Consider the following 18,018-nt stretch of genomic DNA (forward strand, 5'->3'; position numbering starts at 1 on the left):
AGCATCCCAGACATGCTCAATGGGTGACATGTCCGGTGAGTATGCCGGCCATGCAAGAACTGGGACATTTTCAGCTTCCAAGACTTGTGTACAGATCCTTGCAACATGGGGCCGTTCATTATCCTGCTGCAACATGAGGTGATGTTCTTGGATGTATGGCACAACAATGGGCCTCAGGATCTCGTCACGGTATCTCTGTGCATTCAAAATGCCATCAATAAAATGCACCTGTGTTCTTCGTCCATAACAGACGCCTGCCCATACCATAACCCCACCGCCACCATGGGCCACTCGATCCACAACATTGACATCAGAAAACCGCTCACCCACACGGTGCCACACATGCTGTCTGCCATCTGCCCTGGACAGTGTGAACCGGGATTCATCCGTGAAGAGAACACCTCTCCAACGTGCCAAACGCCAGCGAATGTGAGCATTTGCCCACTCAAGTCGGTTACGACGACAAACTGGAGTCAGGTCGAGACCCCGATGAGGACGACGAGCATGCAGATGAGCTTCCCTGAGACAGTTTCTGACAGTTTGTGCAGAAATTCTTTGGTTATGCAAACCGATTGTTTCAGCAGCTGTCCGAGTGGCTGGTCTCAGACGATCTTGGAGGTGAACATGCTGGATGTGGAGGTCCTGAGCTGGTGTGGTTACACGTGGTCTGCGGTTGTGAGACTGGTTGGATGTACTGCCAAATTCTCTGAAACGCCTTTGGAGACGGCTTATGGTAGAGAAATGAACATTCAATACACGAGCAACAGCTCTGGTTGACATTCCTGCTGTCAGCATGCCAATTGCACGCTCCCTCAAATCTTGCGACATCTGTGGCATTGGGCTGTGTGATAAAACTGCACCTTTCAGAGTGGCCTTTTATTGTGGGCAGTCTAAGGCACACCAGTGCACTAATCATGGTGTCTAATCAGCATCTTGATATGGCACACCTGTGAGGTGGGATGGATTATCTCAGCAAAGGAGAAGTACTCACTATCACAGATTTAGACTGGTTTGTGAACAATATTTGAGGGAAATGGTGATATTGTGTATGTAGAAAAAGTTTTAGATCTTTGAGTTCATCTCATACAAAATGGGAGCAAAACCAAAAGTGTTGCGTTTATATTTTTGCTGAGTGTAATTGAAAGCCTTGATCTTAGGCTTTATCCTGGACAATTGCAAACCCACACGCCCTAATTCTTTACGGAGGTCGTGGGCAGGAACATCCAGGACAGGGTGTGTGGAACACCATATTTATTGCCTGAACAGAAGGTAGTGGTGAATCTGAACCAGGCAAAAAACAACACCCACCTGGCCTGTCGGGGATGTAAACGTTTTGCTGTTGTGATGAATTCCAGGTCCCTATGGTTAGTCGATACCACAAACGGGCTGCAGCTCCCTCCAGCCAGTGTCTTCATACTGCAAGCGCATCCTTAACTGCTAACAACTCTTTATTATCCACACCATAATTCCTTTCTGTGGGTGTAAGATGCAGAGAGAAAAAGGCACATGGCTGCATGCAGTTGTCGTCAGATGTCTTTTGTGATAGCACCACACCCACCCCTAATTCAGAAGCATCTACTTCCACAAAGAACTGTCTGTCTGGATCTGGCTGTGTGAGTATGGGTGTGGTGGAAAAGAGATGTTTCAGTGTATGGAAGGAGTTGTCTGCAGCGGGAGTCCAACTGAAGGTGACCTTTGGAGAGTTCAGAGCGGTAAGAGGGGCTGCAATCTGACTGTACCCGTGGATGAATCGCCAGTAAGAATTAGCAAAACCCAACAACTGTTGGTGTTGTTTACAGGTGGGTGGACCAGGCCACTCAGAGACAGCAGTTACCGTGGAGGGGACTGGATCACTATGGCTAGGAGCTGCTAAGAACCTGCGGGAGTCATGGGGCTCAGGAGCAGCTAGGAACTGCTCAGGAGGACGGGTGACCAATCTTGGAATGGCCTCACCGGGAGGATTCACGGAACTCAGGCACCCACGGTGACAAGCCTCACTTCAACAGTTAACTTCCCTGAAAGGCCAGTCACATTGGGGGTTGTGCTTTAATACCCAGGGGTGCCCAAGAACTAATGGAAGGAACAATGAAGAACTGGATTAGCTTCCGTTGCTTACCAGAAGTCACCAATGTGACAGGTTCAGTCTGATGTGTGATGGACAGAAGCGGAGTTTCGTCTAGAGACGCGACCGGAAGAGGCTCAGAAAGAGTAAATATGGGGATGCGAGCCTCAGCAAACACTGTATCGCTAAGGAAGTTGCCCTCAGCCCCAGTGTCCACCAGTGCGGGAAATGGACGAAACACAGAACAAAATTGTGACCGGGATTTAGATGCACCCCAATGATCCACCCATGAATTTAGCACATCTCACTCACAACCCGGACATGACGAGTGAGCCGATCCTACAAAGCCGAACGGGGTAGTTAAGGCAGATGTGTCCCTGAGATCCACAATAAAGGCAAGCTCCAACTTCCAGTCTCTGTTTTCTCTCCATTGGAGCCAATCTGGCCCTGCCGAGTTCCATAGGTTCCTTGGCAGGGGGAGCTGGTGAGTCGGAGTGAGAGATCTCAGGAAGCGGCAGAACTGACGTAGTCGGGCAAGAACAGGGGACCCCCCCCGGCCCACTGCTCTTCTCTTGGCGCCTCGCTCTTAAACGCATATCTACACGGATTGCCAAAGAAATTAATTCGAGATCCCCTGGATCATCCCGGATGGCTAATGCATCTCTGAGAAGATCCAAGATGCTCCTAATAGTCAGGCAGATAGGTGAAAAAACTGTGGGTTTGTACATAGAAGCATAAAATTTGGCACATGTCTAGACCATGGGACTAGTAAAGGAAATAGCTATGGAGCCACTTGAAATAAAGCCTTTGGAAAATGGCTGCCAAAAGGGTGTTGACATAAGAAAATTTCTTTAATGATGAAACAATCATTATTAATTAGGCAATCCAAATCATCCAAATAACACCCTTTAATGTTACACCATGAGCAGAAAGTGGTACGGATGGTACCAAACCCCTGATATTACAAACCTGCTGTGCAGTACAACATCTCGTCGAGAACAGAATGTATTACCAGAACAGAACATCCAGCTGGTGGGGAAAGAAAGTCATTACACAGGTCTAGGCTTCGGAAAACCTGACATAAAATATTAAAACCGTTTCACATTTAATGTGTTAATCCACGCCCTGTCCACACATGTGGCTACGTAGATGTCAGTAATGGCACTGTCAGCTGAGAGCGAGAGGTTGCCAACTGCCATTAAACACGAAGAGGAAGAAGAAGAAGAGATGGTGTCGTCCACCATTAAATACGAAAGAAGAAGAAAAAACTGGCGGAGCAACAACGCCGAAATGGATTAATTTAAGATACCATAAGAAAGTAGTGATGTGGATTCTGCTCACAGAATTTCCATTTTGGCATGAAGACGGTAAGCTTTGATGAGCCTACCACACCCTTTGTCTGTGTAACATTTTTACAGAACTATATTATTATGCAGATTAAGATGTTGCCTTCAGTGGTGGACACGGATCCATGTAAATGTTGGAATCGGATTAGAATTGGAATAACCTCCTTGTGTCTGCTGATTTGTGGAAGTTCATGCTGGATTACGGTCGCAAATAGCCGCATTAAGACTCCTTTTTACTGGCTCCGGTAACGTAGCACCGGTAAAACTCAATTTGCAACTGTAAAATCCAGCATTAATGTCTGCAAATCATCAAACAGAAGAGAGTTATTCCCCAAATGTACGGTCGTGTTTACAGGATCCTCCTTCCTATATAATTTAATACTGGTGGGCACAGACAAGCTCCACAAGTTTATAAGTTGCTGTTAGATTGACGTGCAGCGTCCGCATGTTTAAAAAAAAAAAAAAGAAGAAAATCTCCATGAATGCAAGAATCCTTAAACTTACACTCAACAAAAATATAAACGCAACACTTTTGGTTTTGCTCCCATTTTGTATGAGATGAACTCAAAGATCTAAAACTTTTTCCACATACACAATATCACCATTTCCCTCAAATATTGTTCACAAACCATTCAAAATCTGTGATAGTGAGCACTTCTCCTTTGCTGAGATAATCCATCCCACCTCACAGGTGTGCCATATCAAGATGCTGATTAGACACCATGATTAGTGCACAGGTGTGCCTTAGACTGCCCACAATAAAAGGCCACTCTGAAAGGTGCAGTTTTATCACACAGCACAATGCCACAGATGTCGCAAGATTTGAGGGAGCGTGCAATTGGCATGCTGACAGCAGGAATGTCAACCAGAGCTGTTGCTCGTGTATTGAATGTTCATTTCTCTACCATAAGCCGTCTCCAAAGGCGTTTCAGAGAATTTGGCAGTACATCCAACCAGCCTCACAACCGCAGACCACGTGTAACCACACCAGCCCAGGACCTCCACATCCAGCATGTTCACCTCCAAGATCGTCTGAGACCAGCCACTCGGACAGCTGCTGAAACAATCGGTTTGCATAACCAAAGAATTTATGCACAAACTGTCAGAAACCGTCTCAGGGAAGCTCATCTGCATGCTCGTCGTCCTCATCGGGGTCTCGACCTGACTCCAGTTCGTCGTCGTAACCGACTTGAGTGGGCAGATGCTCACATTCGCTGGCGTTTGGCTCGTTGGAGAGGTGTTCTCTTCATGGACGAATCCCGGTTCACACTGTCCAGGGCAGATGGCAGACAGCGTGTGTGGCGTTGTGTGGATGAGCGGTTTTCTGATGTCAGTGTTGTGGATCGAGTGGCCCATGGTGGCAGTGGGGTTATCGTATGGGCAGGCGTCTGTTATGGATGAAGAACACAGGCGCATTTTATTGATGGCATTTTGAATGCACAGAGATACCGTGACGAGATCCTGAGGCCCATTGTTGTGCCATACATCCAAGAACATCACCTCATGTTGCAGCAGGATAATGCACGGCCCCATGTTGCAAGGATCTGTACACAATTCTTGGAAGCTGAAAATGTCCCAGTTCTTGCATGGCCGGCATACTCACCGGACATGTCACCCATTGAGCATGTTTGGGATGCTCTGGACCGGCGTATACAACACCGTGTAGCAGTTCCTGCCAATATCCAGCAACTTCGCACAGCCATTGAAGAGGAGTGGACCAACATTCCACAGGCCACAATTGACAACCTGATCAACTCTATGCGAAGGAGATGTGTTGCACTGCATGAGGCAAATGGTGGTCACACCAGATACTGACTGGTATCCCCCCCCAATAAAACAAAACTGCACCTTTCAGAGTGGCCTTTTATTGTGGACAGTCTAAGGCACACCTGTGCACTAATTATGATGTGTAATCAGCATCTTGATATGGCACACGTGTGAGGTGGGATGGATTATCTCAGCAAAGGAGAAGTGCTCACTATCACAGATTTAGACTGGTTTGTGAACAATATTTGAGGGAAATGGTGATATTGTGTATGTGGAAAATGTTATAGATCTTTGAGTTCATCTCATACAAAATGGGAGCAAAACCAAAAGTGTTGCGTTTATATTTTTGTTGAGTGTACATTATATTATCAGGCAGCCCTCTCACAACCTGTTAGATGAGTCATGGAAGATGAGACCTGTGTTGTGAAAGTGTAGGAACACGGACCCACAACAGGGGGCGCAAATGAACGGACAATGGAGAAGATAAATAACAAGTTTTACTATTGTGAAACGAGCACAACCAATACAACAATCAATAATTTGGGGTTAAGCCGAATTCTGCTGGTGTCGTGTGGGCAGGCTCGAAGGTAGGGGACGTCCGTCCAGGTCGAACTGGAACCATCCAGATCTCCTCTGCCACTGAACCCTGGAAGTACTGGAACCGCCAAGTCCCGAATTCCCAGGTGGCCGCTGCCTCCGCTCGTCGGATCCGGTACTGCTGGCAAGAGAGAGCAACAACACACAGGTGTGGATGCGGCTGCACCCAATAACACGGAGAGGGGAGAAGCTGCCTCCACCTCTCGTCCCAAAAAAGCAGGAAGGTGAGTACTTATCTAATCACTCGGCCTGCGGTAGTCAGCTGTCCTGAAAGGTTTAACAAGTTTATCAATTTAACACAGAATATGCTGCAGAGAATGTTACCTCTATCTCAAGGCGATATCTCGGCACTGAGGTGGAGACGCCGTCCTGATGATATACCTCCGTGCAGAGTGGAGTCAGCTGTGTCCAGTAATGGGTGACAGCTGTCACCCTAGCTGCTCTCATCAGGCGGCAGCGCCCTCTGGTGCCTGGAGCCCGCACTCCAGGCAGGGCGCCCTCTGGTGGTGGTGGGCCAGCAGTACCTCCTCTTCAGCGGCCCACACAACAGGACCCCCCCCTCAACGGGCGCCTCCTGGCGCACGACCGGGCTTGTCCGGATGGTGACGGTAGAAGTCGGCCAGGAGGGCCGGGTCCAGGATGAAGCCCTTCTTCACCCAGGAGCGTTCTTCGGGGCCGTACCCCTCCCAGTCCACCAGGTACTGAAAACCCCGGCCCATTCGACGGACATCGAGGAGCCGGCGCACTGTCCAAGCCGGTTCCCCGTCGATGATCCGGGCAGGAGGTGGTGCCGGACCCGGGGTGCAGAGGGGTGAGGTGTGATGGGGTTTTATCCGGGAGACATGAAACACTGGGTGAATCCGCAGCGAGGCCGGAAGCTGAAGCCTCACTGCGGCGGGATTGATGACTTTGAGGATCTTGAAGGGACCGATGTATCGTTCTTGGAGCTTGGGGGAGTCCACTTGAAGGGGAATGTCTTTGGTGGACAACCACACTTCCTGCCCAGGACGATACGTGGGGGCCGGGGCCCGCCGCCGGTCTGCATGTGTCTTCGCCCTCGTCCGGGCCTTCAACAAAGCAGAGCGGGCGGCACGCCACACCCGACGGCACTTCCGTAGGTGGGCCTGGACCGAGGGCACACCGACCTCTCCCTCGACCACCGGAAACAAGGGGGGCTGATACCCCAAGCACACCTCAAACGGGGAGAGGCCGGTGGCTGATGACACCTGGCTGTTGTGGGCGTACTCGATCCAGGCCAGGTGGGTACTCCAGGCCGTCGGGTGCGCGGCAGTCACACAGTGTAGTGTCTGCTCCAATTCTTGGTTGGCCCGCTCTGCTTGCCCGTTGGTCTGGGGGTGATACCCGGACGAAAGGCTGACCGTGGCCCCCAGTTCCCGGCAGAAGCTCCTCCAAACGTGTGAGGTAAACTGGGGACCGCGATCGGAGACGATGTCTGATGGTATACCATGCAGACGGACGACGTGGTGGACCAGGAGGTCCGCTGTCTCCTGGGCCGTTGGGAGCTTCGGGAGGGCCACGAAGTGGGCCGCCTTGGAGAAACGGTCCACTATCGTGAAGACGACGGTGTTTCCCTGGGACAGCGGGAGACCCGTGACAAAGTCCAGGCCGATGTGGGACCAGGGGCGATGAGGCACGGGCAGTGGCTGTAGCAGCCCTGAGGTCTTTCTGTGGTCGGCCTTGCCCCTGGCGCAGGTGGTACAGGCCTGGACGTAGTCCCGGACGTCGGCCTCCAGGGATGCCCACCAGAAGCGTTGCCGGACGACTGTCACGGTCCTTCGCACCCCAGGGTGACAGGAGAGTTTAGAACCGTGACAGAAGTCCAGGACTGCAGCCCTAGCTTCTGGTGGGACGTATAGTCTGTTCTTTGGTCCGTTTCCGGGGTCCGGGTCACGGGTCAGGGCCTCCCGGACGGTCTTCTCCACGTCCCAGGTGAGGGCGGCCACGATAGCGGACTCCGGGATGATGGGATCCGGGGGATCCGACGGTTTTGTTTTGACTTCGTCTTCGTGCACCCGGGACAATGCATCCGATCTTTGATTCTTGGTCCCGGGACGGTAGGTAATCCGGAAGTCAAAACGGCCAAAGAACAGTGACCAGCGGGCTTGCCTGGGGTTCAGCCGCTTGGCGGTCCTGATGTACTCCAGGTTCCGATGGTCAGTGAAAACCGTGAATGGCACGGCTGTTCCCTCCAACAGATGTCTCCACTCTTCGAGGGCCTCTTTCACAGCTAGGAGTTCCCGATTGCCGACGTCATAGTTCCGTTCAGCGGGGGTCAACCTGCGGGAAAAATAGGCACACGGGTGAAGAACCTTATCGGTCTTCCCGCTCTGGGAGAGCACCGCTCCTATCCCTGAGTCCGAGGCATCCACTTCAACCACTAACTGGCGGCTAGGATCGGGCTGCACCAGAACTGGTGCAGACGAGAAGCGCCGTTTCAACTCCTTGAACGCGGCTTCGCACCGATCCGACCAGGTGAAGGGGACTTTTGGTGAGGTCAGGGCTGTCAGGGGGCTAACTACCTGACTGTAGCCCTTAATGAACCTCCTGTAGAAATTAGCAAAGCCGAGGAACTGTTGCAGCTTCCTACGGCTTGTGGGTTGGGGCCAATCTCTCACCGCCGCAACCTTGGCCGGATCAGGGGCGACGGAGTTGGAGGAGATGATAAACCCCAGGAAGGACAAAGAAGTGCGGTGGAATTCACACTTCTCGCCCTTCACAAACAGGCGGTTCTCCAACAACCGCTGCAGGACCTGACGGACATGCCGGACATGAGTCTCAGGATCCGGGGAAAAAATGAGTATATCGTCCAGATACACGAAGACGAACCGGTGCAGGAAGTCCCGCAAGACATCGTTTACTAACGCTTGGAAAGTCGCGGGAGCATTAGTGAGACCGAACGGCATGACCAGGTACTCAAAATGACCTAACGGGGTGTTAAATGCCGTCTTCCATTCGTCTCCCTTCCGGATCCGAACCAAATGATACGCATTCCTAAGATCAAGCTTGGTGAAGATTTTGGCTCCATGCAAGGGGGTGAACACTGAATCCAACAAGGGCAACGGGTATCGATTGCGAACCGTGATTTCGTTCAACCCCCTATAATCAATGCATGGACGAAGCCCGCCATCCTTTTTTCCCACAAAAAAGAAACCAGCACCCATCGGAGAGGTGGAATTCCGGATCAACCCGGCAGCTAATGAGTCCCGGATGTAGGTCTCCATTGATTCACGCTCCGGCCGTGAGAGGTTGTACAGCCTACTGGACGGGAACTCACTGCCTGGAACCAAATCAATGGCACAATCATATGGGCGGTGGGGAGGAAGCGTGAGAGCCAGATCCTTGCTGAACACGTCAGCGAGGTCATGGTACTCCGCCGGCACCGCCTTCAGATTGGGCGGGACTCGGACCTCCTCCTTAGCTGGGAGCCGGGAGGAACCGAGGAACCTAGACACTCCCGATGGCAGGTTTCGCTCCACTGAACCACTACCCCGGACGGCCAATCGATCCGGGGATTGTGTTTTAGCATCCAGGGAAAACCCAAAACCACACGGGAGGTGGCCTGAGTCACAAAGAACTCGGATCACCTCCCGGTGGTTACCTGACACCACCAGAGTTACTGGAGGTGTCTTATGCGTGATTGGTGGGAGTAGGGAGCCATCTAGTGCCCGAACCTGCACCGGCGAGGTAAGAGCCACCAGAGGGAGCCCTATCTCCCTGGCCCATCTACTGTCTAGCAGATTCCTCTCAGAGCCCGTGTCCACCAGTGCTGGGGCCTTCAGGGTTGAATCCTCAAACAGGATCGTGACTGGGAGTCGTGTAGCAATGTGGGTGTGTCCCACGTGAATGTTTCGGCCCACCCCTGGCCCAGTCTCTAGGGGCGGGCGTTGGAGTTTTAACCGCTCGGGGCAGTCGTTTGCGAGATGCTCACTCGAGCCACAAACAAAGCAAGCTCCGTAGGCCCGCCTCCTTTGTGCTCCAGGTGCCCTAAATGTTGCCCTGCTCGTGTCCATAGCTTCGTCAGCAGGGGGAGCCGTAGGCGCACGGAGCGCAGGAACAGAGGAGCGTGGGGAGGGCGGAGCTCGGTCGGAACCGGAAGGGAGAGGGACGACGCGTGCCTGGCCAGGCCCTTCGCCTCGTTCCCGACGGCGTTCCTCTAGCCGGTTGTCGAGTCGTATGACTAGATCGATGAGCCCATCTAAATCCCGCGGTTCATCCTTCGCCACCAGGTGCTCTTTTAGGACCAGTGACAGTCCGTTTACAAAGGCGGCGCGGAGGGCAGTGCTATTCCAGCCGGATCTCGCCGCCGCGATGCGGAAGGCGACTGCATAGGCAGCTGCGCTCCGACGCCCCTGTCTTATTGACAGTAGCGCGGTTGAAGCGGTCTCTCCTCTGTTGGGATGATCGAACACCGTTCTGAGCTCCCGCACAAACCCATCGTATGTATGAAGGAGCCGTGAGTTCTGCTCCCAGAGCGCTGTAGCCCAAGCGCGTGCCTCCCCGCGAAGCAGGTTTATTACATAAGCTACTTTGCTAGCGTCAGTCGCGTACATCACGGGACGCTGTGCGAAGACGAGCGAACACTGCATCAAAAAATCCGCGCACGTCTCCACACAGCCTCCGTACGGTTCTGGAGGGCTTATGTATGCTTCTGGGGACGGAGGGAGGGGCCGTTGAACGACCAGTGGAACGTCACTATTACGCGCAGGGTCCTCGGGAGGGAGAGCCGCAGCGGCGCCCGGTTTAGGAGAACGTTCTGCTCGGTCATTAAATCCATCCGAGTGGTGAAAGCGGTGAGGATCCGCTGCAACTCACCGATTACCCCTCCCGAAGACGCCGACGCTCCCTGTTCTTCCATTGGCCGTTCAACAGCCGGTTGACGCCCCTCGGGATCCATGACGCTGGCCGAGATATCCTGTTGTGAAAGTGTAGGAACACGGACCCACAACAGGGGGCGCAAATGAACGGACAATGGAGAAGATAAATAACAAGTTTTGCTATTGTGAAACGAGCACAACCAATACAACAATCAATAATTTGGGGTTAAGCCGAATTCTGCTGGTGTCGTGTGGGCAGGCTCGAAGGTAGGGGACGTCCGTCCAGGTCGAACCGGAACCATCCAGATCTCCTCTGCCACCGAACCCTGGAAGTACTGGAACCGCCAAGTCCCGAATTCCCAGGTGGCCACTGCCTCCGCTCGTCGGATCCGGTACTGCTGGCAAGAGAGAGCAACAACACACAGGTGTGGATGCGGCTGCACCCAATAACACGGAGAGGGGAGAAGCTGCCTCCACCTCTCGTCCCAAAAAAGCAGGAAGGTGAGTACTTATCTAATCACTCGGCCTGCGGTAGTCAGCTGTCCTGAAAGGTTTAACAAGTTTATCAATTTAACACAGAATATGCTGCAGAGAATGTTACCTCTATCTCAAGGCGATATCTCGGCACTGAGGTGGAGACGCCGTCCTGATGATATACCTCCGTGCAGAGTGGAGTCAGCTGTGTCCAGTAATGGGTGACAGCTGTCACCCTAGCTGCTCTCATCAGGCGGCAGCGCCCTCTGGTGCCTGGAGCCCGCACTCCAGGCAGGGCGCCCTCTGGTGGTGGTGGGCCAGCAGTACCTCCTCTTCAGCGGCCCACACAACAACCTGAGAGGGTTTTATTTTTTTAAATCAAGTAAAAAAAAAAAATAAAAAAAAAAAAGAGATGTTGGGTTTCATGTGTGATTTAATTCACTTTACTTGACATTGATTGTCCTGTGAAGTGACTGTTGCGCAGTCTCACATTGCAGTGATGATGAAATAATGTAGTGTGCAGCCCTAGTTTACATTACCACTTACTTTAGCTTCTGCCAGTCCCGTGGCACTGCTTCTTCTCAACTTGAATGCAGATGAGGGACTTGTTCTGTAAGACACAGCTCCTCATCAGCACTCTACTTGAAATCCAGTGGCGTTGTAATGACTCAGCTGACAGCAGTACCACTGACCTGTGAGGAGGCAAAGGTAAGCAACTGACTATATAATCAGTCATCTTAAAATGTTTATATACATTATTGGGGTAAATGAGCAGTTTTACCTCTGTAGGGATCCTTTTCGTGGTATTAGACTTCTTTTTTTACTTTATTCTTTATTTTACTTGTTCAGTTGCGACAGGAAGTGGTTTAATCATGTTTTTAGATTGCCTGTCATTATGTAACCTTTAAGTATTTAACCAGGTTAGTCCTATTGAGATCGAGACCTCTTGCAAGGGAGACCTGGACAATTATAAAGTTTCCAATTCACCTAACCTGCATGTGTTTAAATGTGGGAGGAAACTGGAGCACCTGGAGAAAACCCACACAAACATGGGGAGAACATGCAAACTCCGCACAGAAAGGCCACAGGTGGGAATCAAACCCATGACCTTCTTGCTGTGAGGCAACAGTGCAAAAAACTAAGCCATGCTGCAGTAGTAACAGTATGTAGCTGGTTAGCCCTTTATTGTGTTGAAAGTTGAAACATTCTGGAGTTCCCCTTAAAACAGCTTTTTGTTCTTCATAAGAGAAAATCTATTTCACCTTGAAGTCAGTGAATATGAATCGATCCTTCAAGCTGTTTTGTAGGTTTTGGAGATTGGTTTAAAAAAAGGGTGGCTGTCAAAATATTAATGGGTTTCTGCCACTTTTCTTTCTTTACAAAAAGTAAAAATGACAGTGTGAGCTAAAATAGAGATGCAATCTGACTGTAGTTAGTAAAAACCTTCCAGCGAGACTGCATGTCAAAACTAAGATCATTAACCTTTAGTGACTGGTTCTTTGTTCAGATTACAGGTTTCAGTCAGGCTTTTCTTCATTCCACCATTCTCATCTTCAGTAGTGCTTGTATTTGGCCATTGGAGCGTGACATATATACAGGGTTTTGAGATGTACTGTGAAGCAGTTGTCATATGTGCTGTTTTCAAACAGTCACAGCAGCCCAGCACTGACAACCTGCACTCCCTACAGGATTCAAACCTTAGCAACATTCATAAGTCAAGATAGCTGATCAAAGTATAGACAGATGTCACATGAATTTTTTTTTTTTTTTTTGTCAAAATGGAACACAACTACCTGTATTTTACCAAACAGTACAATCTTTCTTTCTTTCTTTCTTTCTTTCTTTCTTTCTTTCACTCACTCACTCACTCACTCACTCACTCACTCACTCCTGCTGCTGATTTCCATGGCTGCAGTAACTGTCTAATTTTTGGATCTGTCAGGCAGGGCAAGTCAGGTCAGCTGGAACTTTGTGATGCTAAAATTTATCAGCCACGCCAATTACTCACAAAGTTCTTTGTTTCCTGTTAGAAATGAAAGGAATGTTTTTGTGTTTGTGTTTGTTTGTTGTGTCAGATTATTTGGTAACACAGGTAAACAGAGATGATTGGTAGAAGTGAACAGACATTATGTTTCCTGTTTTTCAGACCCAGGCATACAAAGATGAGCTGGGCTGAGGAGGACTGGACAGTGGGGCTGTCTGGATGGGTTCTGCAAAAGGTGAAGGACCTGCAGGTTCAACAGGAGCGACTGTCAAGAGAGAACAAGCAGAAACAGCTGCAGCTGGATAACAGCCAGACAGCCCTCCAAAAACAGACTGTGAAGGTACAAGCAGGCATGAGGGTTTAGCACCATTTTTTTATATCAGTTCTCTTAATAGAAAACCTCCAACATTTTAATATCTTTATCTTTCTGCTCTACTGAATTAGCCAAGTCAGTATGTAATCAATTGATCAAGAGCTGGTGTCTGCGCACACTTTATCAGCTGAACTTAACTTTTTTATGATTATTATTGTTTTTCTGTCATGAAATTTGTCACCTGTCTTCTCCATTGTTCTGTCAAGTATGAGGAGGTCCGTGACGAGCTCCAGTCTGTACAGAAGGAGCTCTGGAGTGCTCGGGAGGAGGCCCAGGCGGGCGTGTCCACAAGGGAACGCCTGTCACAGGAGCTTCAAACCAAGCAGGCTCAGGTGTGCGCTTTAGAGGGACAACTTGATACTGCTCGGACTCTCAACAACAAACTCACCCAGGAAGTCAAAAGGTCAGCACCACCTGATATGAGCTGGGGTTGTCCATCAGTTGCTTTAATTTTATGTCTTCAGTTTTAAGGAATTATCTGTTCTAATTCAGGACAGGGGTTTCTACCTTGTTCATTACATAGCAATTTCTTAAAATCTAATTTTAGACAATGAAATCTGATGTTTTAACAAAATGTAAATACTTGTTATGGAGTATTCATTGTAGCTAAGCTATACTATAATTCACCAAATGTTGGTCCATCTATCAGTCTGATCCTGCATCACGCCAAAATGGATCACCCGATCACCGTAATTTTCGTTCTGTGTCATCTATGTAGACCCTGGAGTAACACGGGGGTTAATTTTTGCATGCCCGTCATAGTTATGTAGAATTAGGTACAGTCATATCAGACAAAAGTATTAGCAGGCTAACTAGCCACAACGCTGCTTCTTCTATGAAGTTTTATGGCGGTTGCCAGACTGACAACTGCATTAGCGCCACCATCTGGCTTGGAGTGTTAATAGACAATGAATCTGAACACACAGCAATTCTCACATTGAACAGGCTATTAACCTGGGACCGTGAGCATTTAAGTCTTTAAAGAACCTTAAATAGTCCATGGACCAAATAGGTTTTCTGTACCACTTAATGTAGACCTGCATTGAAATAAATGCAGTCAGATCTTTGGACCAAAAAAATGACTTATATTTACACATAAGATCCTCCTGAATGTAGTAAAGTAAATCTGCAAGCCCAGATCTGTCATTCAACGGAGAAATCTTCATTTAAAAATGACAAATTTACAGCTAAAATTTAGCCCTCCGCAAAACTGTCATCACATCCGGGATGCTGCCGAGACGTCAGGGAGAAGACCCTATCCCAGCATGCATTGCGCGCACCAACTGTAATTTGTGGATTTACGTCAGTTTGCATCTGCACCTTTTTCTTGTCTTATACAGACGGATCTACTTTTTTAAAACTTTATATTGTCTTGCGGCATGTTTGGTGAGTACACATTTCTTTTATTTGTGCTTGAAAATTATTTTGGGGGACTTTTTCATACGCCCATTTGATTGAGTGGTGTCGCATTGAAAATCTACTGTCTTTCACCTCAAAGACACGCAAAGAATTCAAGTCCTTAAAAAGATATAACCCTCTCTCAGCGGCCACGGAACTCTGCGGCTCCGATTACCGAGATGTGCAGCGCTGCGAATTTTGCCGCAAGAAGTCTGTCCTTGCGAGCAACAGGTGTCACCGGGCGCTCCGCATCAAAACGGTGAGCGTAGTCTCTGGACTTGTGCCAAGTTGGCTGCACCTCCATTCAGTAGACAGAGAGGTGGTGCCGGCTGCACAGCAGACACAGGGGTGTGAGTGGCCCGCTTCGGCGTTTACCGAGCCCACAGACTCGGTAAGCGCATCGGAGGCAGAGAGCGAGGTGTCGGGGAAGAACGTCGCCCGCTGTTGATGTCGCTGCTGATCTGAGCATGCAGAGCTGTATCTCACATTCATTGCAGCTTACTTTTGGATGTTGAAACCAGGATGTGTATAACAGTAACATATTAACAGATAAAATCAGTTTCAATGTGGGATTGGACTGAAGGCGCAAGTGCTCCGTCTTCTGCCGGACGTCACTGCAATGTCCTGGATGTACAAACAGTTTTCGCTGAGGGCCAAATTTTAGCTGCAAATTTGTCTTTTTTAAATGAAGATTTCTCCCCTGAATTACAAATTTGGGCTTGCAGATTTACATTACTGCATTCATAAGGGTCTTATAAATACATATCAGCTATTTTTTTCTGAGATCTGACCACATTTATTTCAATGCAGGTCTACTTTAAGGGGGCGAAACAACATTTAGAATCCAGCCTCAGTGTATCATGGATTAATAAAAGGATTAATAAATGGAATAGTTTTGACTGTGTTGAATGCTTGGTCTCCAAAGTAAAGGTCAAACAAGGTCAACATCCATTAGATTCTATGACATGTGACATATGTTACCCTGTAACATGATAACTAAGCTTGACAGATGGTGCAAACCTTTCCTTATTCCCTATTAACCCAAAAAATTATTTTTTACTGAAATTGGAGCAACTTTAACTTTTGACCACTGTACAAACTGAAATTGACCTTTGACACCATTTTTGCTGTTTTGACTCCATAATTCAGAACATTCCGTCATAGATAGTCCAGACTATACCTTTTTGGAATTGTTATGATCAGGCAAGTAATGTGATGTAGTTTTCAACATGATTGGAGCATTTTTAAAGTTTGACCTCTGTGTAATTCTTCATTGACCCCTACCTGGCTGCAGCTACCACCCTGGGATGGCTGGCATACATTTTTGTGTAGGCCATGACACACTGAAGCTGGATTCTAAGTGTAATTTTGTCTCCTTAAGTGGTACTGATTAGGTCAAAATTGAGGACTGGCTCATGGACTAAAAAGACAAAGAGGAAGCATTCATCAACAAAGTTGTGTACTCGGAGGTTGTATTATAGGAGTGTGGAGTGTGATAGTGGTGATTAGTGGTGTGCGATACTCAAGATTGGGTAGGATTACTTTGAAAGAATACATGTGGATTACATGTATGTATGTACATACATTTGGATTACTTTTGGATTACATTTCAAAGTAATCCTACCCAACCGATACTGCAATAATTGCTATCAATCCAATACCAAGGAAATACAGGGCCAGTATCGCTGATACAGATACTTTTTAATAATTAAGGTGGATGCATCATCAAATTGCTAAATCTAAATGAACTTTCATGACCTTTAAGTGTTTATTATTAATTAGTTAAAACCCAGGACAGAATTTGGGCAAAGTTTATTGATAAATGTGTAGATACTTTATTATCATTGTAAAAGTTTTTGTTCAGAAGCAATAGAACAATAACAAAGCAATTTTCACTATATATTGTCATGTCTGTTTTTTTTTTTTTTTATAAACAAAATAAATAATCATTCAAGAACAAATGATATTCTTTTTTTTTCAGGTAGAGAGTTCAGAAATTAATAGACAAAAATTTTATAAAATTTCTCCCTTCATTGCACTTCTTTTGTGGATTTTTCTTAAATAAACAAAGTGTATGAAATTATCACTCCACAAAAAGTTATAAAACAAGTAGAATGTGTGTTCAGGAAATAAAATACAAAAACTAAATTTCTCCACTTCAGTGCGCTTCTTTGCTGAATGCAGCAGTGCATACAGGAGAGAAACTGAAATTAAACTATTAATTTCATTACACCGGTATCAATCAATATCAATACCAACGTTATCGATATTCTCAATATTTGGATTGAGCTGCCCACCACCACTGGTGAAACTGATGCAAAAATAGCTGCATCAAAATGTATTACTTTTACATCACTGTATAAAATAAGTGACCACTGTGATTGTGAAAAGGCAAAACTCTTCGATCAAATGTCCCCATCACAGGGCTGTGAAAACTCCGCGGATCCACGGGATTCCGCGGATTTCATCATGGGGAGGCGGGGCGGGGTGTTAGTGATGTGCTCTTTAATGAATGAATGAATTTATTTGGCACACAAACTCAACAATAATCGTGAACATCACTGAGTTTTTAAAATGCTTATCGCAATGCGTTCTCTTTTTTTCCGACATCGTGTAAGTTTTGTAAGTCCGCGGACACTGATCTGTGTGTCACAGATACAAATCAGTTTCCGCGGAGTTTCACGGAGGAAAAATGCCACTCAAAGAGTAGCTGTTACGACAGCTGTCGTAAAGCAGGACTGGTTGGTTGCTGCGGCGACGCTGTGTGGCTTCTGTGCGACACCACAGCTAAACTTAGCATATGGACATCCCAAACTTTTAGAGCTTTCAAGTTTATAAAAGAAGAATTGTGCAGCATGTCTGTGTCACGGACCGACGTCGCACAGAGAGAAGATGGCGAGAAAGACTGTTTGTTTGAAAAAGTCTTATAAGGACAAGAATCCGTGGAATTGTCGCTGGCTTCATCAACACACCTGAAAGATAAAAGAAACGGGAAAAGTGAACTGTGCCCTCTCAGGAAAACACGGTAAGAATTTTTCTCTCCTTGGAAAATAAACATTCTGCTGTTCAAACAGGATTTTAGACAAGATTATGTGAATTTTTCACTAATCTAGACTTTCTTTCATTGTAAAATGAATTTACACAAGAATATGTGACTTTTTACTATAAGGTATGTTATTAAT

At 47.8% G+C, this 18,018-nt stretch overlaps 1 protein-coding gene across 6 annotated transcripts in view; it reads left to right on the plus strand.

Moving 5' to 3' along the window:
* The window catches only part of si:dkeyp-115e12.6 (centromere protein F), a 99,714-nt gene that overhangs the window by 7,808 nt on the left and 73,888 nt on the right, over positions 1–18,018 (plus strand). For all 6 annotated transcript variants that reach the window (XM_034180869.1, XM_034180874.1, XM_034180871.1 and 3 more), the window contains exons 2-3: positions 13,228–13,405; positions 13,645–13,841. In XM_034180869.1, coding sequence (XP_034036760.1) covers positions 13,244–13,405; positions 13,645–13,841 — 359 coding nt within the window. In that variant the 5' untranslated portion in view covers positions 13,228–13,243. The remainder of the gene's footprint in view (positions 1–13,227; positions 13,406–13,644; positions 13,842–18,018) is intronic.

The sequence above is a fragment of the Thalassophryne amazonica genome, chromosome 11 (genome assembly GCF_902500255.1).
Source record: "Thalassophryne amazonica chromosome 11, fThaAma1.1, whole genome shotgun sequence".
Lineage (NCBI taxonomy): Eukaryota > Metazoa > Chordata > Actinopteri > Batrachoidiformes > Batrachoididae > Thalassophryne > Thalassophryne amazonica.